We start from the raw sequence: 24,325 nt of genomic DNA, 5'->3' as shown, positions 1-24,325 counted from the left end.
TGTTGAGTGTATACTTTGTGCAAAGATCTCTAATGGCTACTCTAGAGGAGAACGAAGATGGAGAAGACATGCTCAATGCTTTCAAGAGCTTGGAATCTGTGGAGGAGACACATGTAAAGACAATACGATAAACATAGATACAGAAGAGATTTTATAGAACTTGCATTGACTTTTCTCTTTTCCTTTTTCAAAGTGATATCGTTCTTTAAAAACAGGCCTCCTGCCTCTGATGCTTTTTTTCTCCTCTACAAACTCTAAAAAGGCCAAGTTGATTCTTAAGGAGAGAGTCTGGGGCAGGCCAGGACAGGGAAAGACATTGGGATCAGGATGGAGACCTCCAATTCCAAGATTTTCAACAGCAGAGGACATATGCTGGGGTTAGAATCAGGCCTGGCTCCATGGTATGCCTTAGGACCAACAGAGACATGTATAGCCCAGATGACAGTAGCAGAGGCAGTGTTTACTTCTCCAGGATTCCTTTGCACAATTTACTGCCCTTTCTTCAAGAGCAGAACAACCAAGAGTATGCCAAAAGTCATGGCACATTCAGCCCTTTTAAGGACTCCATCACTGGATTAGCTGATCTTGGGTAAAAGATTTAGGAAAGGAGGTGGGGAAAGGTAAGGGTGATGCAGAGTAAATGATACATTTGGTGGCAACATTTTGTTGAGCAAAGTTATGGTGTTTGCACATTGCTTTTGAACAAAATGATAAATTTCAATCAGGTCTTGCAAGGGTTACAAAGTCATTCTAGGTCAAATGGATAACAGAAGCCTCTATACAGTTGAGTCCAAAATACAGACCCTGAGACAGCCTTCCTTCTTTTTCTCTCTCTCTCTTCTTTCTTTCTTCTCGAAACGGAGTCTTGCTCTGTCATCCAGGCTTGAGTGCAGTGGCACAATCTCGGCTTACTACAACCTCTGTCTCCTGGTTCAAGCAATTCTCCTCCCTCAGACTCCTGAGTAGCTGGGATTACAGGTACGTGCCACCATGCCCGGCTAATTTTTGTATTTTTAGTAGAGACAGGGTTTCACCATGTTGGCCAGGCTGGTCTTGAAATCCTGACCTTGTTATCCGGCTGCCTCGGCCTCCCAAAGTGCTGGGATTACAGACGTAAGCCAACGTGTCCAGCCCATCCTTCCTTATTTAACTAGGGGATCAATCAACTTTCTTTGGGGATGGCTGGGAAAGGCTGAAGAAAGAATGTATGCTCCACCTGAGCCTTAAAGGGTGAATAATTCACAAGGGCACAAAGTGGGGAAAAATTTCTAAACAGAAGGATGGAGATGTAGAAGGGCTGGGATGGTGGAACTAAGGGTCTAAAAGCAGACAGAGTAAGAAGGCTAGAAGGACTGCCAGACTTAGAGTCCACATGAATGAATGGTGGGCTGTTAGTGGTGACATGCTGGGAGGAAGGGAGCTGCAGGAGGGTGAGCCCAGCCACAGGACTCCCAGGGGCAGAAAGAGTCCAGGGTCTCCAGGGTTTCCTCTGTCCATTGAGGGAGTGTTTCTGGGATAAGAGGCTTCTTAAGGAGAGCACAGAAGAATCTGTTCAAGTGGAACTTTGGTAGAAGGTACCTTGGGACCCAGGGTAGCCCGGCAGCAGCTCTGATGGCTTCTCCGGTTCCCCTTCTTTGGGTGGTTCAGCCTTCTCCAGGCCCCTCCTGGCCAGCCCCAGATTACAATTTCTGAAAAGACTCCTCTTGGGAGTCATTTCTCTTTTATTACGGTACCACTTGGACAGCACACACACAGCACAAGAAACTGCAAACCCACACACAGAATGAATTAGGAAATTCCTATTTAAAAGTAGATGATAGAAGAAGCTGTGCTTCCAGGAGGGCCTCATGGTTCAGTGCCTGGAGAGTCCTGGGGTGTCAGCAGCCCCCAAGACTCTATGATAAATTGATGATATATTTAGAGCCAAATGCCCCCCTCTAAGCATATTTAATAAGGCCTGAACTCCTTCATGCAAACGTGCACACCCACAGATGTACACACAGGACTCGGGGCACGGGACAGCCTGGACATGACAGCCAGCTCAGCAACAAGCACAGTGGACCCAGCTGTGCTCTCCCTGTGGCTCTGGTGGTGGCTGAGTTCCTGGCACTCATCCCTCACCAGCTCCCCAGCTCCCTTGAGAGATGCCAGTGTGGCGTGTGGCAGTGGGGAAGTGGAGGCCCGTTTTCCCGAGGTGAGGACTCAGGTCTGTTATTCTGGACTGCAGGGGAGCACATCCCAGCTTTCTTACACGAGCCTTGCTTTGTTGTCTCATCTGCCAAGAGTCACCTGCCACTCCCAGAAGAACAAGTGAAGCCATGTGTCCCTGGGAAAACCCACCTACTTGAGTCCCAGGAGCTGCATGTACATCTCTGTCCAGCAGTGTGATGTTGGGGGAAGTTACCTCATTTCTCTAAGCCTCATAATCCCTGTCTGTAAAAATGAGTGTCTACTTCACAGGGTTATCAAAAGGAATCACAAAAATATGATATTGCCAAGTACTATGCTGGACTCAAGTGAAATGTTCAAATCCTATTTTCTTTCCTGTCTTTGTGTCCCTCATGTCTTCCTTTTTATTTCTCCATTTGGTTTCTTGGTTTATGCGTCTGTTGGTAGTCATGTAACCCCAATGGAACCAAAAGCACCTCTTGACCAATAGGTTCTCCCATACCCCAACAGAAATTGCTGGTGTGTGCCTCCCCACAGTACAAAACTGCATCACTGGGTGAATCAAGAGGATGAGCCACAGGACAAGGGGACAGTGGGGACAGTCAGGACCTCAGGTACATCCGAGCCCAGGGGAGAGATCTGGGAAGCCTGTGGGCGCGTGGAGATCTGTCTCAGAGAGAAGGGCAAGGTGCCATAATGGTGGAAAGACACAAACAAGAAATAGTGGTGTAGGGGTCGCTCTGAGCTGGGTCTGGCCAGAAGCTGGAATCTAGGGAGGTGCTGTTCACAACATTCAGCAGAAATAAAACCACTGCCTTCCAGAAGTGGGAGACCCAAGGATGTAGGAGGCTTATCTTCCTCGTAGGTCTGTCCACCAAAAGGCCAGTTTGATGGATCACAGTCCACACCTCAGGTTCTGTAGAAATTTCCCATGCATCTCTCCATCTGCCTGTCCATTCAGCCATCCATCTGAATATATGAAGAGTTTTATAGAATATAGGCTGACCTGGACAGAAAATCCTGTGTTCATTCAGCACCTTTTATCCAAGGAGTCAGTATCTTTCATAGTCATTCAACTGGAGTCTTTTATAGTAAGGCTGCGAGGTAGTAATAGGACGGGCAATGCCCCTCTTTTTATAGATCAAGAAGTGCTCAAAGTAACGCAGTGAGCCCAGCTGAAACATGGTATGGGCTGGTCAAATGCAGGGCACTAATCTGTTCCCCAAAGACCAGAAATTGGCTCTCCTCCTGTGGGCCTTGGTACAGCTTCTCCTGGACTGACCTCTGTGTCTAGACCAGCTCTGTTGCTTTTCACACCAGTGTGGGTTTCAAGTCATCTTTGAAGTTCACAATAGGCTTGGAGCGGGCCCACAGCTTTTCCCAGGAAGCCAGCCCCGCCGTAGGCTCAGGGTCAGTGTCTGATGTGCCACTGTCACTAGAGTCAGAAGAGCTCTGGAAGCAGATTTCACAGTAGGGCCGGTGGCAGTGGCAGAAGAACTCATCTGAGCTGCTGGACTCAGTGTCAAAACAGCTGTGTCGAGAAGACAGGGAGGGACAGCCCGAGGGCACTGGGGGCCACAGATGCCACTGTTCAGGCAAGTCAGGTGAGGCTTTGGAGAGGCATGGGGCAGCAGGACTTGGGGCCAGGCCAGAACCAGAAGGCTGGGGAAGAAAGGCTGCTTCGCTCCCTCTAGCCCCCTCGGGCTCTGTCTGGCTTTGTCTGCTGCGCTCCAGGGTACCTCGTCTGTCTTGAGGATCTGAAGGTAGTGAAGGCTTCCTGGAAGAAGGTCTTCGTGTTCTGCAATCAGCAGTTTGTGGGGCCAGGCTGGGGCTGTCCCCATTCTGCACATGTAGCCTGCTGTGTGTGCCAGAAACAGTCCTGTTTGCCCGATGCCCCACAGATGAGGAGGCAGAGCCAGGAAAGTGTGAGCGGGCCTGCTGAGTTGCCCGCCTTCTCCTCACCATGTAAGGGCTAAAGCCCAGCTCCTTGGAGAGGGGCATCTTTTGGGGGCTGAAGGCAGCACTGTTCTTCCAGGTTTGTTGGTGACAAGACGGGGTGGTGGGGAGGGAAGCCTCAGGGCCCAGGCCCAGATCTTGTAAGACCTCCTGAAGTTTCTCCCTGATTACTGAACTGACCCGTGACCGCCGCTCCTGGGGCTCCTCTGAGTTCTCCAGATGCCTCTGTCTCTGGGGATCTGAGCCTCCTCTACCTGGTAGGAGACTCTGGCTGGGGGCCATGGGGACTTGATCTCTTTCTGGACCCAGGCTTTGCTCAGTCCATGGCTTCTGGCTACAACCTGAGTCTAAATGATCAGAAAAGTCTTTCGAGTCAGATATCTTCTTCTCTTTCCCTGGGGAGAGGCTGGTGTCCTTCCCAGGCCCCTCAAGGCTTTGTGCATGTGAGGAGGGCCCTGTAGTGCACTGGGAATCCTGGGTAGCCATGCCAGGATCATTCCGAAAGTCAGAGAGGTGACCCGAAGGCCCCTGAGCAGCTGCCAGGGTGTGGACCGAGGCTGCGGCCTGGACATCCTTGCTCGGGGAAGAGGCAGGTGGGGCAGCCTGCTCTGGGAGGTCATAGGTGCACTCAGCTGACATCAGCCTCACAAGCTTCTCTTTGGCATTGTTTACTTGTTCCTGTAGGCTTTCAATCACAGCATTTTTCTGTAAAATAAAAGCAAAACCATCAACAAAAATGCCGCCGAGGGTTCCATAGTGCCCACCATGGTGGAGAAGGTGTGGCTTTCGAGGAACCTTGGCTGAAATCTCAGTTCTTCCAGTGTATTGGCTGGTGACCTCAGGTTCTGAGGAGGTTCCTCCCTCCAGTGAAATGAGTTGATGCATGTAAAGTGCTTAGCACAATAACTGACATAAAAGGTGCTCAATAAAGGCCAACCATGATTTATTGTCATTATCTTGGTCTCCTCCTTACATCCCCACACTGTGTGACATTGCTTATGAAGAGCAAGGAGGCACAGCCTGAGTGCCTGCTGGCCACTGCAGCACCCTATCACCTTTCCCAGAACTGAGAGGGTCAGGCCACTTTGCAGGTATGAGCTGAATAATGTTTGGAATGGCCCCACGGAGTTTATCACACTTTTGCAAAAATTTAGATAAATGTGAAGCATATCTCCAGGGGATGAAGAAGTAGGGGAACAAGTATTTTGCCTCTTACTAAACAGCTTAGAAAATGGGAAGAATAAGGAGAAGGGTGGAGATTCCTGTGACGATAAAATAAGATTGGAGCTGAGAAGGGCCAAAGAGAATCTCAGGTTGGTGTTATTACCTCCCTAGGCTGGACCCCTGGGAGTCAGTGGCCAAAGCTGCCATGTGGCAGTATCAGCTGTCGATTTCACCTAAAGTAGGGGTCCCCAACTCCTGGGCCATGGACCGGTAGTGGTCCATGGGCTGTTAGGAACCAGGCCGCACAGCAGGAGGTGAGCGGGGGGGCGAGGAAGCATTACCACCTGAGCTTCCGTCAGATCAGCTGCGCCATTAGATTCTCACAGGAGCGCAAACCCTATTGTGAACTGCACATGCGAGGGGTCTAGGCTGCACACTCCCTATGAGAAGCTAAAGTCTGATGATCTGAGGTGGAACAGTTTCATCCCGAAACCATCCCCCTGCCACTGTCTGTGGAAAACTGTCTTCCACGGAACTGGTCCTTGGTGCCAAAAATGTTGGGAACCACTGACCTAAAGGAGTGCAAGCATCATAACTATTGAAGAATCACAAAGAAATGAAAGGACTGTTGGGCCTAAGCCCCTGCTAGCTTGATTCACCAGCCCTAGAATGGAGCCCAGGAGATGAACGAGGCTGGAGCAGTTCTGCTACTGACTTGCCTACTCGCTGCGTGGGTGTTAGCTGGTAAACAAGTTGTGCCGGAGAGGACTGGCAGGTGAGAGCTGCAGAGGTGTGCCTATCCTAACTGCGAGACTGTGGGGCATGAAGCAGGAGGAGGAGTATTGGCAGTGGGTTGCAGGGAGCGACTGCAGCCCAGACATCTTTCTGTGGTGCAGCAGCTGATTCTCGAGCTCAGACTATGTGTCCACCTCTAGAAACTTCTGATCCTCAAAGGCAGAGCAGGAAGGAGATGTTCACAGGGAACGTCTGGACTTGGGGCAGATGCCATGGGGTCGAGGGTTCTGGGAAGGCAATAATGTAAGCAAATGTTCTAGAAGGTGCTTGTCTGAACACCAAAATGCTGCCTGTTTGTTACTATCATCTTTAGGAGCTGGGCATGAGCATTTGGACCTCCATTTATTATGCACTAGACACAAAAGGATGTTCCCTGTGTTAGGATAACTAATACAAATTGCCTAGTTATACCAGTCCATAACTGCTAATTAGGACTACTAGTTATGGAGTGAACCTGTGGTTTCATCTCAGGTTTACATGCGAGAGTTGCCTAGAAGTGATCCTTTAAGGGAGCAGTAGCTTAAGTAAAATAGTCCAATATTCTGACTAGCAACTCTCCAAGCAGATGCACTGCTCCCCTTGTAGAAGTGGGAAGGTGATTTTTCTGATAGTTGGTATTGCTAGTTTCACCCTGGTTGAGTCTACTTCTTTTACCATCGGAAGAGAGTCCAGGGCCAGTGAGGGACTGGTGAGTAAGGTGGAAGGGACTTCCAGCTGAGCACATGCGTGCCTGTCCTTCCTCCCTTCCCTCTATCGGCAGAGTGGTGAGGTCTGGGTGTTGCTGGGTGAGTGCGGATGACTCAAGGACTTGCCAGAGGCAGAATGGATGAGTAACAGGGGAACACTCAGGTGTTTGTGATCCTGGGCTGTGCCAGGTATCTCTCTGAGGATCTCATGGGGGGACCTCAACTCTCTTCCTCCTCCACCAGCCTCTCCTCCCGAAGCCCATTGTGCGCATTCTCATGTGGGCTTCTGGAGGCCTCTACAGCCTCACAGAGTTAGGAAGGACCCATTGGCTAATGGCAACTACTCCTGCGGGTGAAATCTGAGTGCCGCCTTTTTGTGCCTTATCTATAAACTCCTTTGAGTATCGAAAGATACTATAAATATGGAGTTGGGAAGAATACTCTTCTCCCAGCAAGCCAAACATCTGAAGCTGGCTGGTGACAGATTTAGAAACGTCAACCTAAACAGAAAATTTCCTTCTTCCAGAAAAAGAAGTGGGACTCTGTTTTTACCAAGGCTGCATACTAATTAGAGGTGTGGTGTGAGGCACTGCCATTATGAGACTGAAATCTGACCTACCATGGCAGCTGCACTTCAATGAGCTTATTAATTATTATTTTTGGCACATTGAGGGAAGCAAAACATCCACCTGCATATTTCACAGGGGGCAGGTCTTAAGGAGACACGGAATCAGCCTCTTGTTTCTATGGTTTGGGGAGAAAAGTAATCGGTTTGTTTACTTGGCTGCAGAGTGTATGAGGAAAGCACTTCAGCCTTGTGGAAGGTTCTATCTGCTGGCCTTCTCTTAGACAGGGAAGTCAGTGATAGATGCTGCCCAAAACAGCTTCGGGGGGGACCCCTGGCTATAGGGGCAAGAGGGGAAAGTGTGAGAAGATGGGTTGCCCAGATCACGGGAAAGTAAGAGGAAGGCCTGAGTGGGGGAGGGGGGCCTGCACAGGAGGGCACTGCACACCGTGAGCCAGAGTCAAGGTCTGTGCCCATGTTGAGGCAGGAAAGATACTCATGTTTATCTAACGGGCAGTGCTGGAGCTGGGGATGCAGATGCTGGAACCTCTTGACACCTGCCACCGGGCCCTAGGACTGGCTGCTGGTTCTCAGGCCTGTTCTGGGAAAGACATTCCAGGTGTAGCATGCGCTGGGGAGGCCATTTTCTTATCACTTGTGCACCTGTGCCCACTGAAGGGCTTCCTCTGCAGACTCAATGCATCTTTTTGGATATAGCAGATCAGACTGAGTCCCTGCGTGGGAAACAGGGTAGCACAGGAGAAGTACAAGCAGCACGTTGCAAATTACCATAAGGCTAAAGAGTCAGTCCACTTGGCTGTTCCAGCATCAGCTGACTGTGAATGAAAACTATCCTGGCTGTTCTAGCCAAGTTTCTGGCCTTCTGTGTAGCCAGGAAAAAAAAAAATGCTTATTTGAATATTTCACAGAGTATCAAAGGCAATATTACTCCCTTGCCAGGTGGAAAGAAATCTGGCTTTGAAATACTAAATAGTAAAGAAGTGGAGAGGTGTTACTCTGATGGACAAAAATGGTCCAGAACCATAGAGGGTCATGAACAGTGGGTGCCTGGAGGCACTGAGTCCCTTCATCTGTTGTGTTTTTTAGGTCCCCACCACACTGTCCTCTCATCAGTGACTATTAATACCTAGGTAGCAGTCCTAAAAAAAAAAAAGCCCAGTTTCCCAAATAACACCTACTGAGATAGGTTCTAAACTGAAAAAAATATGGAATGTAATTCAGTTAGTGTCAAAATACTGACTAATTCCCCTGGGCCCTGTGCCTTCTTCCTGAGTCAACGAAGCCCTCAAGCTTTTCCACGTGCTTTCTTCAAGCCCACACCACACTGCCTAAGTCTGGGAGAGGGGCCAACTCTGGCTCAAACATAGAAGAAAGAAGCCCGGGGGGCTGCCTAGTTCTCCCTTGCTGCTACAATCACATTCAGAAGCCCTTGTTTAGTCCCCTTCCCTGTCTGTAGACATGCCTGGACTTTCTGGGATGATGGGCTGATTGAGATCTGCAGCCAGTACCTAGGAAAGACAATAAGGATCCCATGAGATCTTGGACATGAAGACACTACTCTATGTAAAAAGAGAAAATTAGGCCAGGCACGGTGGCTCATGCCTGTAATCCCAACACTCTGGGAGGCCAGGGCAGGTGGATCACTTGAGGTCAGGAGTTTGAGACTAACCTGGGCAACATGGTGAAACCCCGTCTCTACTAAAAATACAAAAATTATCTGAGCATGGTGGTGCATGCCTGTAGTCCCAGCTACTTAGGAGGCTGAGGCATGAGAATTGCTTGAACCTGGGAGGCGGAGGTTTCAGTGAGCCAATATGGCACCAGTGCACTCCAGGGTGGGCGACAGAGTGAGACCTCATCTCAAAAAAAAAAAAAAAAGAAAAAGAAAAAAGAAAAAAAGAGAAAATGTATCACAGAGAAGCTAGTGTCCATCACATTTCAGGGTCTTTACAATGCTGTTCCCTCTGCTTGGAATACTTTTCCCTGTAGTCTTTGCCTGGCTAATTTGTACTTAACCTTCAGCCCTCAGCTCAATGAGTCTTTTCTGACTGGTCTAAGTTATGTTTTCTTGCCCTTACCGCACATTATTCTGTCTTATCTCTCTGATTTTTCTTTCATAATTCTTATGACAATTTATAATTACATGTTTGCTTGATGAATGAATCTCTATTTCCTCCACTAGACTGTGAGCTCTGGGAGGGTAGGAACCATGCTTTTGTTCATTGTTCATTGGCACAATGCCTGGCACATAGGAGTGACTCATTAAACATCTGTCCATTGAATGAAGTAGCTGCATGTCAGGTTTTGCTTTTGCTGTTAAGGGAAGTGGGAGAATCAAAGGAAAAGAAAACATTAGCAATAAGAGCCTCAGGGGCCACCGATACATGATTGGATCCTTTACAGGGAATCTTCCAGGCAGGGGCGGAGCTTACTTCTGTGAGGAGCCTCTCCATGGAGCTTTTCCCTCCCTTCAGGTGGCAGTTCTCTTCCTCACCATACTGGGTATGGAAGTTTTTGCTGGGAGTGCTGAAATATTTGGCCATGCGCCTGATTGTTTGGTTTTCCTCTTCAAATGCCTTCCATTGCTTCAGCTGTTAGGTAAAAGAACACATGTTATTTATTTAATTACACATCCAGAAACACATTCTCTCACTCTTTCTCATAAACACGAAGGAATGACACTATCATAGATACACACATGCACAGGCTATTCTCTCCTTAAAATGCACTGTGCTCTGGAGGGCTCATAGATCGTAGTGACAAAAGGTATAGGGAATGTTAAGGTTATATAATTTTTAAAATGCCAAAGGGCTGGGTGCAGTGGCTCACTCCTGTAATCCCAGCTACTCAGGAGGCTGAAGTGGGAGGATCACTTGAGCTCAAGAGTTTGAGGCTACAGTGAGCTACTGTTGTGCTACTGTACTCCAGCCTGGGTGGCAGACTGAGACCCAATCTTAAAAACAAACAGGCAAGCAAACAAATAAACAAAAAACCCCAAACACCCTCAAAACAAACACAAACAAAAACCTCCAAAGGAAGAATAGGACAGGTAGATAAAATAGAACAGCCTTAGCCCATCTGCCTATCCATTGCCAAACTGATCAAAGAAAACCAGAGCTGAAGTTTCTTCTACCGGCACATTCTAAAGCCAGAGTTAGCAGCTATCCTGGGGTTAAGCAATCTGAACACTATATGTTTCAAATGAAACTTTTTCAAAATAGCATGCAGCTATTTAATTATTTTTCATTTGTTCAGTAATGGTGTGCTTGCTGCTATTGAAAATTCAGTTCCTTTGAGTGAACTTCTAACCCCAGTCAATAATCAAGGCTCGGAGGGCCTTTGAGGGCGGCCCCCTCGTCACGTCAGGATGCTCTAGCTCATCATCTAGTTTCTTTGACAAACTAGGAAAGGCTCAGGAGTGTGGCTGTCTAAGCTTACACAGCCACTTAGCAGCACAACTACAGCTGTTAGCAGGACACCGTGCCATGCCCACGTCCTCACTCAGTTGATGAAGAGAGAAACTATTAACGGTGGCAGTCCAGAGAAAGCTCTTCAGGTCTCGAGGAACACTCTGCAGAGGCATGGGCTGGTTTAGTTGAACAGGGATGAAGCTGAACATAGAAACAGCAGCCTCTGCCTGAGTCTGTGGGGCACTGCTGACCCACCGAATGCCAGTAATGTGAGTGACACAGGAAGCCACGGTGGGGAAGGCCTCTGTTTTCCCCTCAGGACTCCCCATAACTAAGTGTCTTAGTGATGGACACTAGGGACCCTGGGACCTTGGTTCTAGAAATGATGCTGTGGTGTCTATGGGGAGCCTCAAAGGGAACCTGGGATTTCTTTACTCATCCATCAAACATTTATTAAGCTCTGACCATGGAGTGTAAACCAAATTTTGTAAATCTCAGATAGGATTCTGAATTCTGCCATCAATTTCAATGCCATTGAAATTGATATTATCACCCAAGTCCTCTTGGGTCCTCTGCTGATTCATCATGAGTCCATCATGGCACCAGGAGTTTGTGTGACTTGTGTTGGGTCAGGCCTGGTACTTCCCCTCTCAGATGCCCTTCTTGAAGGCTCCCTCCCCACAAAAGGATGCTCTCAGCTCACCACCCTACTTGGGAGCTACTGGAGCCAATACCACAAGGTCATCTGTGGCCTTGGGTGGATGAATCAGACCTCCTAGGGTTATTCTCCTTGCACTGACCCTGGCAGTGCTGCAGTACAGCTTTTCCTTCATCTCCCCCAGCACTCCCAGCCTGAGGCCTCTCTGCAGGGCTGGCAGAAGAGCAGCTCAGCACTGGCGTAAGGGCCCTCCCAGGGCTTTTGGTCTTTCCCTAAACTGGCCAAGTGGAGCCAAGATCCCCCTTGATTACTCTAGCCCTCCATTCCTCATTTGTGAAGATACTGGTCCTTGAGGCTCAACCCTTCAGGGTTTCTGGAATCCAGCTATGAATTTCACAATTCAGGGCCTCTCCTCTGCCTTCCTCCAGAAGGACAGGCAGATTCTGGTTTTCTGAGCCTCTGGGCTATAGGGCTGTGGCAGAGTGAACAGTGGTGTCTCAAAGATGTTCACTCTCATCCTAATTCCTGGAGCCTGTGAATATGTGACCTTATGTGGCAAAAGGGACTTTGCAAATGTGATTAAGGATTTCAAGAGGCGTGATTATTCTGGATTATCCAGGTGGGCCCAATGTAATTGCAAGAATTCTTATAGGAAGGAGGGAGGAGAGCTAGAGTTGGAAAAGGAGATGTGACAATGGAAACAGGGGCGAGAGAGAGAGAGATCTGAATCTCTTCTGGCAGATTTGAACCCGGCTGGCTTATAAGGTGGAGGAGGGGACAATAAGCACAAGAATGCAGGCGGCCTCTAGAAGCTGAAAAAGATAAGGAAACAGATTCTCCCCTCATGTCTCTGGAAGGAATACAGACCTCCTGACACCTCAAGTTTAGCCAAATAAGACCTATTTCAGATTTCTGACCTCCAAAATTTTAAGATAATAAATTTGTATTATTTTAAGCCACTAAGCTTATGGTAATTTGTTACAGTAGCAATGGGAAACTAATACGGTGCGACTAAATGTCAACTCTTTAACAGGGTCCAGCAGGGCCTCAGAAGCTCCCCAGGTGTGCATCTCCCTAGTCTTGTCATTCTCCCCCTGGTTTCCATTTGTGCTTCAAAAATAACAAAGACTGTGGTGCTCCAAACATACCCTACTCTCTCTCTCACCTCCCTGCCTCTGGTCATGTTATTCCATCAGAAATGCCACCTACTTTCCCCCATCTCTTCAATGAACTCTTACGTTTCCTTCAAGACTGAGCTCGAACACCTCACCTTCCTTCCTTCCTCCCTCCCTCCCACCCTCTCTTCTTCTTTTTTTTTTTTTTTTTTTGAGACAGGGTCTCACTCTGTCTGGAATGCAGTGGCACAATCACAGCTCACTGCAGCCTCAACCTCCTGGGCTCAGGTGATCCTCCCACTTCAGCCTCCTGGGTAGCTGGGACCAGAGGCAAACACCACCACGCCTGGCTAATTTTTCCTTTTTTTTTTTTTTTTTTTTTTTTGAGATAGAGTCTCACTCTGTCTCTGGCTGGAGTGCAATGGCACGATCTCGGCTCACTGCAACCTCTGTCTCCCAGTTCAAGCAATTCTCCTGCCTCAGCCTCCCAAGTAGCTGGGATTACAGGCACCCGCCACCATGCCCAGCTAATTTTTTGTATTTTTAGTAGAGACAGGGTTTTACCATGTTGACCAGGCTGGTCTTGAACTCCTGACCTCAGGTGATCTGCCCGCCTTGGCCTCCCAAAGTGCTGGGATTACAGGCGTGAGCCACCATGTCCGGCCAATTTTTGCATTTTTTGTAGAGACCAGGTTTCACTGTGTTGACCAGGTTGGTCTCGAACTCTTGGGCTCAAGCGATCCACCCACCTCAGCCTTGAAAAGTGCTGGGATTATAGGCATGAGCTACCATGCCCAGCCTCATTTTCTGAGAAGGTGTCACCGAGTTCCCACATGGGCTGGGAAAGGCCTTTCTCAAGGCTCTTAACGCATGTATTATAATTCCTTTCATGTTTGCTCCTCACTAGACCTAGAGGCGGGCCCTGTGTTTAAGTGCATGTTCCCAGCAGTTAATAAATGGATGGATGGACGGATGCATGAACAAATGAAAGAAGCTTTCTTTAAAATGCTCACTGGTCTAGTAGGGGTGCTGGGACATATACAGATAATTACAAGGCAGATTAGAAAGGCCTGCGCATCTTCAGGGAGGAGCAGATGAAATGCTTTGGGGGTTAGAGGAGAGAGAAAACAATCTCCTACCTCAGGACCTGCCTGCCTCTCTGAGGGAGCAGAGGGCTGGGGGATGGGTCATATTCGGGTCAGAACAGCAGTGGCTGGCTGACTTCTAGTGATGACCTCAGTGCTTGGCATAAACACTCAGGCATTTCCTGAGTGCCTGTGTAAAGAAGGCTTCTTGGGCCCCTTGTCTCCTAAGTAATGTCATCCATTTCACTTGCTCTCTGGCGCTGCCTCACTGCCCTGGGGGTATCTGTGCCTTTGTTTTCACAAATCCCTCCCATCACAGTCCCATATGAAAACTCACTGGCAAGAAGGAACCCAGTCTTGCTGCAACCCCCAACCCCTACCCAGATAGCTCCCCTCACACACTTTCCCAAATTTACTCAAATTACTCAAATTACTTTCCCAAATTCTCTTCTAGGAATACACAGTGCAAGTATCATAGGGAGAATCGTTCTACCAAAGACCTCTGAGCCAGAGGGGAACACACAGAAACCTAACAAACCTCAGTTACTTTTATATTTTGAAAAAGAACTACTTACCTTCTAAACCTAAAATACAACAGACTACAAAATACAGTTTTTAGTTTCACATCATGGTCAGTTAGTTCCAGAGGAGAAAAAAAAACACAAGGGAGAAAATGGAAGAGGAAAGACAGAATAAGAGAAAGGAAGCTTAAGAAAGCTAGGAGGGAAAGACAGAGAGAGAAGGAAAGCAAGCCCAGCGCTGTCCATCCACCCAATTCCTGTACCTCATAATCATTCCATTTCCCTTCCCAATTCAACAAATCAAGTGCTTGTTGCTTAGTGAAAACCTGGGAGGCAGATTTCAAGCAGTACTTCATCCTGCATTTTTGTGTGTAGATTAGAGTACCCAGATGTCACAACTGTCCTAGCTGCTGAGGACTCAAACACCAGGCAAAGCGGAAGTGATGTGGCTGAGGCTTAGGATGTAAGTGGGGCAGTGGTGAGAAGTGAGGGTGGAGAGAGGAGCCGTAAGCAGGGCGTCATCATGGAGATTGCCAATTCATTCCGTTTTCTGAGCAAGGCCTTTTTTGTTCAGAAACGCTTTCCTCTGATAGCTCCTTGATAATGACTTCTGCCCCAAATTATTTTCTTCTCTTTCAGAGACTCCTATCAGCTCTCAATTGTATTCCTAGATGTTTTCCATATTTTCTTTTTTTCTTTTTCGTGTTTTGTTTGTTTGTTTGTTTTTCGACACAGATTTTCACTCTTGTTGCCCAGGCTGGAGTGCAATGGCATGATCTTGGTTCACTGTAACCTCTGCCTCCTGGGTTCAGGCGATTCTCCTGCCTCAGTCTCCCTAGTAGCTGGGATTACAGGTGGATGCCATGACACCCAGATAATTTTTGTATTTTTAGTAAAGATGGGGTTTCACCATGTTGGTCAGGCTGGTTTTGAACTCCTGATCTCAGGTGATCCGCTTGCCTTGGCCTCCCAAAGTGCTGGGATCACAGGCATGAGCCACCGTGCCTGGACATTTTCCATATTTTCTTATCTAGTCTCTCATTTGTTTCCTTATTTTCTGTTTCCTTAAAGTAATTCACTAATTCAATATTTTGTAGTGTCTAATTGCCCAGTTAATGCTTCTATTGGGATTTTAAATTTAATACCATATTTTTAATTCTTATTCAATATTTTATTAAGATTAGGGTTTTTTCATGATGGTTTGCTTTAGTCAAAAAGAGACAATATCCTTTGAATTTTATTGACAAGTCCAGTATCTTCTAAACACTTCTACTTCAGAGGAAGGCAGCTTCTCTAAATCTTTAGACATTTGTAGTCCTCTTCTTGTGAACTGCAGATTCCCTTCATAGATCATTTCCTCCAGAATTTATGGTCTTACATGGAAAGAGCTGTATTTTCCTAGTATTATAACTATATTCTCTTAGTCTTTTCCTCATGGTCACAAGAGGGCTGCCATAGCTCTAGGAATCACATACATTCAAGGCAGGAAGAAGGTAAAAGGGGTGATATTAGCCATGCTTATCACCTTTTTCAGGAAAGCAAAAGCTTTCTCAGAAGCTTCTGAGGCCGGGCACGGTGGCTTAAGCCTGTAATCCCAGCACTTTGGGAGGCCGAGACGGGCGGATCACGAGGTCAGGAGATCGAGACCATCCTGGCTAACACGGTGAAACCCCGTCTCTACTAAAAAATACAAAAAACTAGCCGGGCGAGGTGGCGGGTGCCTGTAGTCCCAGCTACTCAGGAGGCTGAGGCAGGAGAATGGCGTAAACCTGGGAGGCGGAGCTTGCAGCGAGCTGAGATCTGGCCACTGCACTCCAGCCTGGGCAGCAGAGCAAGACTCCGTCTCAAAAAAAAAAAAAAAAAAAGGAAGCTTCTGAGAAAACCTCTCGTGTTCAAAATGGTGTCATACAGGCACTCCTATCTATATGGGAAGATGGCAAAAGAAGAGTTTAGCTGTTACAGTCTCTATAGTGCAGGCAAGCAAGGAAGAAAGGGGTTAGCAGCTCTGTTGCCCAGGCTGGAGTGCAGTGGCACAATCTTGGCTCACTGCAACCTCTGCCTCCCAGGTTCAAGCAATTCTCCTGCCTCAGCCTCCCGAGTAGCTGGGATGATAGGCACGTACCACCATGCCCAGCTAATTTTTATATTTTTAGTAGAGATAGAGTTTCACCATGTTGGCCAGGCTGGTCTCGAACTCCTAACCTCAAGTGATCTGCCTACCTCAGCCTCACCAAGTTCAAGGATTACAAGTGTTAGCCATTGTGCCCGGTCAGAGTTTACCCTTAAAGGGTACTTATATCAACAAAAAAACTCCTTTTCTTCTGCCAGTAATCAGTCAACCAGACCTCTCTGCCCTGATAGTCAACAGGTAGCCTGCTGTCAGGCAGGGCTTGCTTGTTTATGGAATCAGGACTGCCCTCTATCCCTCAGCACCAGTTCTCTGCATCGTTGATTGCTACCAGTCAACAATGTTGGCCGCAGGGCCTAAGGGGTGGGCTTTCCAAAAGGTCCCTGCCTACTCCCTTCCCCCTGTCTCCCAGGGAGAAACACTCCTTGCTTCTCAGAGCCCATTTCTGCCTCATCCCAGACAAACAAGCCTCAGCTCTAAATGGCTTCCTTCATTCCAGTTTTTACAGCATTAAGATTTGGCAAAAATTCCTCCAGTTTCTGGCACAGAGGCAATATCCATCCATCGTTTCTAGTGCTGCTGCTGCAGATTTTTCCATATTTATGTATTCTGTTGAGTACTGTAATGAGGATCTGTGACAGAGAAGAATAGTAACAGGGCCATGCCTGTGTCACACCATCATGCCCCAAAGTGCACTCGTCCCTTTCACAAATACACTGTAACCTGTCATCAGCCAACACTTAAATGATCAGTTAGCTCCCTCATGAGGAATTAGTTTACAGTCAACTGGAAGCTGCAGTGGGAATCAGGACAGGGTCTTGAGGGAGGAGTGGGACGAGGGAGGACTCAGAAGGAAGGAAAGGAGAACTAGGAGGGAAACAAGGTGTCTAGTGCCAAGTGCATTAACCTAGATATATGTGGCTCGGTGGTCCCCAGGGTGTAGCATGAACAATTACACACCCCTTTCTTTTCTGAGCCTAAGATTCCTTCTCTGTTCCCTCTGACTCCCTTTCTTCTTTGCTATCTGGCTATTTCTGCTTCTGTCTTCCTCCCTTATTTGATTTTTTAAAATTCCCATAATGTGAAACATATTTTTATTTAGTTTCTACCTCTCCTTATTGTAAAAAGCAGAGAAATGTTCTATATTTTCCTCCAATAAAAAGAAAGGAAAAGCATTTTAAATCATAAAGTTCTATCCAAATGGATTTTTCCCTGTGAGTCTGCAATCCCCAAATGGAAAAATATAAAGGTTCCTTGCTCCCAGGCTAGTGAAAGAAATATTAATAACATGATGGGAATGAGGGGAGGATGGGGAATGAGTGCAGCAGGCCGGAGGGTGGGTGGAAAAGCAGGACTGTGAGGCAGCCCCCGCAAGGGGACAGGCACCACAGGTGTGAAGAGTGCAAACAGGGGCTGCCACCACTGCTTGGACCACTGTGGCCTGTCCCCCTTGCTGACCAGGATAGTGAGGAAGGACAAAGGCAACCAGCTCACTAGGATCCCCTGTCTGCTTTCTGACTCTCCAATAAGTGGCATGGAAAGGTATCAGTAGGAAAAAAAGAGCACTTTATCAGTGAAAAACTCTGGAGTGACCAAGAGGACCAGCCCTGCAAAATCCATACCTGGGGAATGAAGATGAAGCAGTTGATTGTAGTTGTACAAACAAAGATCCCTCCAGATGTGAGTCCAAAGACCAGGTTGGGCCAGGAGTGCAAGTATCTAGTGACTACAAAAAGCAGTCCAGCAGCCAGTACAAGGAGGTTGACCCCCACCATGATGGTTAAGGACTGATTCACAGGAGGGGAGCTGACATGGCCAGTCAGGCCAGCCAGGTAGGCACCATACAGCAGGAGCAGGCCCTGGGGGGTGAAGAGGTGATGGAGGCTCAGAGAAGTGAAACAAGAGGTCAATGAGCAGTAGGTTTGCAACCAATTTCCTCATCTGTAAAATTAGGATAATAATACCTACCTTAAGGACAGCTATTAGGATTTATTAAGATATCACATAGGAAAACCCTCGGGGCAGCCCCTTATACCTACTAGGTACTTAATAAATGTTATTGTTCCTCTGCTTCGCTGAGAATTAGTTTATCAGAAGTCAGCAAGTCAGCCATTACATAGGACTCTTCTGAGACAAGGCACAGGACAGGATCATGTGGGTGGGTTAGTATCCCTACAGAAAGAGCTGTTGGGCACTAGTAGGACAGTGGGCCCACAGAACCTCTGGTAGTGAGTGCTTCCACAGCCATTGTCCAGTGTTGCCCTGCTCAAAGCTCAGGGTACACAGGGAAGCTGAAAGTGACCTGTGATCTGCTTGTCAAGTCACGTGCCACAGCCGGGGCATTGCCCAGAGGAAGGGGCTCTTTTCTCTAATTTGCCCAAAGGCACCATCTGCTTGTCAAGCCTCACACCTGCAAGACTGCATCTGATGAGAAGGGATGGGCCTCTTAAAAATTTACACAAAGGATCTCCACAGGCTAGCAGCGGGTCTGGGCCAGTGAGTGTTTATGGGAGATGAAGGGTAAAAAAAAGGGGAGAACAAAGGCAGGCTGGGGCCCAGGCAAGACTGTGGGGCAGGCATAGGCAGCAAAAGCTCCATCTATAGTTCTCACCCTTTTTGTGACATTTCTTGCTCCCCTACAAGGAACCCAGGGCCCTATTCTTTTCTCTTTCCTATGAATATAAACCTGCTCTGAGTTGTCACTTGTACTAAGGAGAATATAACTCATAGCATCTTAAAGTGCTGCCCCCTCCATAGAAGCTGCATTCATACAGAAATCAAAGCTTTAGTCAATAATACATAACATGTAGATTCAATTAGGTTCACCTTTCTGAGTATGTGCACAGTGCCATAGTAGGTGTAGGGCAGAAAATAGTGACACAAAGAAGTCATGGTCCTGGCTTTTAAGGCACTTGGTCTGGTAGGTAGATTTAAAGTAAGCACAAAAATCTTTTTTTTTTTTTTTTTGAGATGGAGTTTCGCTCTTATTGCCCAGGCTGAAGTGCAATGGCATGATCTCAGCTCACTGCAACCTCCGTCTCCCAGGTTCAAGTGATTCTCTTGTCTCAGCCTCCCAGGAGCTGGGATTACAGGCATGTGCCACCATGCTGGGCTAATTCTGTATTTTTAGCAGAGATGGGGTTTCACCATGTTGGTCAGGCTGGTCTCGAACTCCTGACCTCAGGTGATCCACCCGCCTTAGCCTCCCAAAGTGCTGGGATTACAGGCGTGAGCCACTGCGCCGGCCTAAAAATGTTCATGTGAACATCAGAATGTGAAGATGCCATGGGAGACGAGGTGGGGGTGGGACTGTGGGATTCAGAGGGAGAACTAATAATGAAAGTAAGGGCAGGTATCAGCAGGGCACCTGCTGGTGACCCTGAAATCATACGACATGGTCAACTCCACCTTCATGGGTGGCCCTAAAGAATATATTTTGGAGAACTGGCTGTGCCAGGAGGGAAGGAGTCAGCATGGAAGAGATACCTTCCAGGTTCCACTAATGCCCGAGTCCCAAATGGGGCCTGAGGGCCAAATGTGGCCACCCTGAGATCTTCAATGACTAGAGGACACATAAGTCAGACCAGGGAAGCCCGACTTTTGGGTAACTAACGCCATCAGGTGGTATTCAGCAGAGTTGGATCATTGCTAATTTAATCAAAGGGAAATGAAATTAATTCTGCGATTTTGAAATGTTCAGATATGATTCCACTAAAAGATTTTAATTCCATTAAAATTCTTGTTAAGGGGGAAATGGGTGTGAATCAAGTGTCTATACATTCTTGGCTGGTGTTTGAGTGAGTCATATCTGAACCTTGCATATCACTGGCCTTAACTGCTAGTGTGCTAGAGAAGTGTGGGGTAAGAGGCAGTTGACAGACTCAGGTGGGGGGTCCTAGAACTTAATGTGGAGATTGAGGTCCTCCTGAGGAGCTTCTCACTGACCAAGGAGTCTATGGGGTCTGGCTCAGTAAGTTTCCTGATGCTCCTTCCTTTTCCTTCTTTTTCCTATGGAAAGATACTACAGTAAAATAAAATGGAAATGGCAGTACAAAAAAGGCAATGGAGAAAATAAATCAAGTTGAGTCACAAAGTAAGTAGCTATGGGGGAAGTGCTGGCTTTCTGGGCTAGGGAGGACACACTCTTCTACAGGGACTCAAGGAACCAACAGAGGCAATGTATTTTCCAGAAGTGTCTAGGGGGCAGTGGAAGAACAGTAATAACAATATCTAACATTTATTGAGCTCTTGCTATGGACCAGAAGTGGCTGAAAACTCTTAACATGCATTAACTCTTTAGAAACAGAACAGTTCTGAGGGGATATTATCATCATCCCCATTTTAAAATGAGGCAACTGAGGCTCAGAGAGGTTAAATGAGGCTCAGGGTCAGCTAGGCAGGGGCGGAGTCAGAATTCAAATCCTGATCTGTCACAACTGAAGCTCCTTTTTTAACCATTAGCAAGATTCTGGAGATCAAGAGCTGTTCACTTCCTAGAGTCTTCTTTTAAAAAATATTTCTGTCAAAGTAATATTTGTACATAGTTAAAAAGGAATGTTTCCCTGCCCCACTTTGGCCCACCCCTAAACCTGTTCCTCAGAAGCAACAACTTCTAATACTTTCTTAGTGGTGGAGTGGGTAAAGTTTACTTTTTTTTTTTTTTTTAATTGAGATGGAGTCTCGCTCTCTTGCCCAGGCTGGAGTGCAGTGGCGCAATACCAGCTCACTGCAACCTCCGCCTCCCAGGTTCAAGCGATTCTCCTGCCTCAGCCTACTGGATTCTCCTCCTGAGTAGCTGGGATTATAGGTGCACACCACCACACCCAGCTAATTTCTGTATTTTTAGTAGAGACAGAGTTTCACCATGTTGGCCAGGCTGGTCTCGAACTCCTGACCTCAAGTGATCCACCCACCTTAGCCTCCCAAAGTGCAGGGATTACAGGTGTAAGCCACTGTGCCCGGCCAGAGTTTACCCTTAAAGGACACTTATTTCTACAAAAACTCCTCCTTTTCCTCTGCCAGTAATCAGTCAACCAGACCTCTCTGCCCTGATAGTCAACAGGTAGTCTGCTGTCAGGCAGAGCTTGCTTGTTTGTGGAATCAGCACTGCCCTGTACCCCTCAGTACCAGTTCTCTGTCTCTCTAAGCTGAAAACCAGCTGTTCTGTTCTAAGGATCGTCCTCAGTGCTCCATGCAGGTATCCTCTACCTTCTGGAAATAATATCCTACTTTTGCCCATCTAACAGAGACAAATGAGTCTAATGGTGAGAGATTTGGGGCAGTATGGGAGACACTGTGAGACGGCTGGAACCCCTCAAAGGGCCCCATGAATGCTGCCATCTGTCTCAGAGCCAGCCTTACTTCCAAGCAGAGCGAGAAAGTCAGGCGGGTGAAAGGCAGCAGGACACCTTGGCCCAAATCTTGAAGGCATAATAAAGGCACTTAGAGAACAAATAAAGCTGGGTCAAATGTCTCCTCACAATTCCCCTTGCAAGGAAGCTGAAGGGAAAACTGGTATTGTCAAATCAATTAAGAAACCAGACCAATAAATAGGAGAAACAGTGTGGGAATTCCAGATGATTTGGGGGAAGACTGAATGAGGGAGTCTAAAGAGTTGGGAGAGTCTCCCCCAAACAAATAAAAATAGAAAAGTAAAAACGGTCATGGCTTTGAGGTTTATGCATCAACAGAGGTCTCCTCTGAGTTCAAGATTATTTGCAGACATCACCTTGTTAATTCCTGTAATTCCCTCTTCATATCCATTTTGTTGGTGACAGAGACCATATCAGATGTGGTTACCAACCTTGCATCCCCAAACAAGAGCAATCCAAACATCAGAATACTGGGAAGCACAGAAGTGGGTGCTGGTCAAAGTGCAGGACACGTCTCTCCCTGTCACCTAGAAGGGACACAGAGTCAGAACTGGAGGTGCCCACAATTACCAGGAACACACAGCAGATCTTTGTGAACATCCTGGAGTGTTAATTTTTCTACAGCACATGATTTCCCCCTCAGTATGTAAAAACTGTAGCATTTAAGTGACTCCACTAGAACCTAAATGAGAGTGACTACATGTTAGGAGAAGAGATGATAAAGTTGGGCTAACAGCTGTGTGCTTGGTGACAACAGGGCTTACCCCTCAGTTATGTGCTTTGCTACCCCAATCAGATTAGTGCCTCAACAAAATTATAAACTATTTCATTATACACCTGCTTTCTGCAAATCATTGAATCCTTAAACATTAATCTTGCAGTGTCACAATTCCATGATTCTACTGTATTCCTAAGCCCCTTGTGAGGCTGGAGATACATAATACTTTTTTTTTTTTTTTTTTTTTTTTTTGTGGCAGAGTCTCACTCTGTCGCCCAAGCTGGAGTGTAGTGGTGCAATCTCAGCTCACTGCAACCTCTGCTTCCTGGGTTCAAGAGAGTCTCCTGCCTCAGCTTCCCAAGTAGCTGGGATTACAGGCATGTGCCACCATGCCTGGCTAATTTTTGTATTTTTGGTAGAGACATGGTTTCACCATGTTGGCCAGGCTGGTCTCGAACTCCTTACCTCTAGTGATCTGCCTGCCTCAGCCTCCCAAAGTGCTGGGATTACAGGCATGAGCCACCATGCCTGGCCATACTTCTTATTAATTGAATACTATGTACTGGACATGGTTAAGTCTTTTACCTACGTTGTTTCATTTAATTTTTGCCACAACCCTATGCAATAGGTAGTAGTAGTATCTCAATTTTACCTATTAGGAAACAGACTTAGAGAGGTTAAATTGCCACAACCCTATGCAATAGGTAGTAGTATTATTTCAATTTTACCTATTAGGAAACAGACTCAGAGAGGTGACTTTAGGTCACACAGCTAGTGAGCTTGGTAGGGCTAGGATTTGAACCAGGGTTGACTGATTCCAAAGACCACCTTAAACTACCACCTCCACCTCTACAATTAGGGGAAGGTAACTGCTGATAGCTGAAAGTTTTAATTATTGATGACGTGGAAGTGGTGGTAACTGCCAGGCAGATTCCAGCATGCTGATATCTCACTGTATGCCCACAAAGAGACACTAGGGCAGGAGGAGCAGTGGGAGTGGTAGCAGACAAGGGCAAGGATTTCATGGAAGCCACAGCTCCTGACTCTCCCTCCTCTTGGAGTCCTTTATCTTCTTGTTGCAAGGATGACTCCTGTGTATCCACAGAGGTCAGTCCAGTTTGGGGATGAGATTCCCTAGGGATTTGGCCCCTCACCGTCATACTGACACTGAGAATCTGGAGGCACTGGATAGGATCAGTCAGCACCCATGTCACGAGCAGGATCACATCAGCCATCAACAGGGCTGCCACCAACCCCAGCAACTGCAGGTCTTTGATAATCTGCAAAAGAGTCAAGGTCAAAACTCCTCCTTGTTGACTGGCTATATGACACACGGGCTAGAGTATCCCAAGTGCTCTCAGCTATATGCTCCAAGGTCAGCCCTCCCAAGGAGCTTCAAATGTAGCTATCAAAAATGAAACAGACACCAAACATTTACAATGACTTCTATGCTGATATCATTATTAGCATTACATATTTCCATTTGTTTAACTTCTTCATATCCTACCTTTTCCCACAAAGGACTCAAAGTGTTTTATAAAAGAAATAAACTATTATTTCTATATGTTTATATGAGCACATAGACATGGATGTCATACCACACTGTTAATAACTATTAACTGAGAGGGTGAGATTCAGAGATGCAGAAGGAATCATTAGCATTTTCATTATATGCACATGAACTACAGATTGACTTAATATCTTGACTTATGATGGGGTTATGTCCTGATAAAACCATCAAAAATAAAACTATTTTCATCATAAGTTGAAAATATAATAAGTCAAAAATGCATTTCATATGCTTAGCCTACCAAACGTTGCAGCTTAACCGAGCCTACCTTTAATGTGCTCAGGACACTTATATTAGCCTACACCTGGGCAAAATCGTCTAAAACAAAGCTTAATTTATAATGAAGTGTTGAATATCTCATGAAATGTATTGACTACTGTGCTGAAAGTGAA

The 24,325-nt window shown here is 46.9% G+C and overlaps 1 protein-coding gene across 6 annotated transcripts in view; it reads right to left on the bottom strand.

Moving 5' to 3' along the window:
• Positions 1-661: 661 nt before the first annotated feature.
• GPR156 (G protein-coupled receptor 156) overlaps positions 662-24,325 on the bottom strand; it is a 132,892-nt gene continuing 109,228 nt past the window's right edge. For 3 of the 6 annotated variants that reach the window (XM_074033377.1, XM_005548050.5, XM_015446386.4), the window contains 5 exons: positions 23,518-23,643; positions 22,077-22,172; positions 17,896-18,132; positions 9,789-9,947; positions 662-4,830 (listed from right to left, as the gene is read on the bottom strand). In XM_074033377.1, the coding sequence (XP_073889478.1) occupies positions 3,481-4,830; positions 9,789-9,947; positions 17,896-18,132; positions 22,077-22,172; positions 23,518-23,643 (1,968 nt within the window). In that variant the 3' untranslated portion in view covers positions 662-3,480. The remainder of the gene's footprint in view (positions 4,831-9,788; positions 9,948-17,895; positions 18,133-22,076; positions 22,173-23,517; positions 23,644-24,325) is intronic. The other 3 variants (XM_045384688.3, XM_074033378.1, XM_065539164.2) reach the window with 2 other exon arrangements.

This window comes from Macaca fascicularis, chromosome 2 (assembly GCF_037993035.2).
Source record: "Macaca fascicularis isolate 582-1 chromosome 2, T2T-MFA8v1.1".
In the NCBI taxonomy this organism is placed as follows: Eukaryota; Metazoa; Chordata; class Mammalia; order Primates; family Cercopithecidae; genus Macaca; species Macaca fascicularis.
The sequence above is the reverse complement of the archived record's forward strand: the minus strand, read 5'-3'. Positions and strand labels throughout refer to the sequence as shown.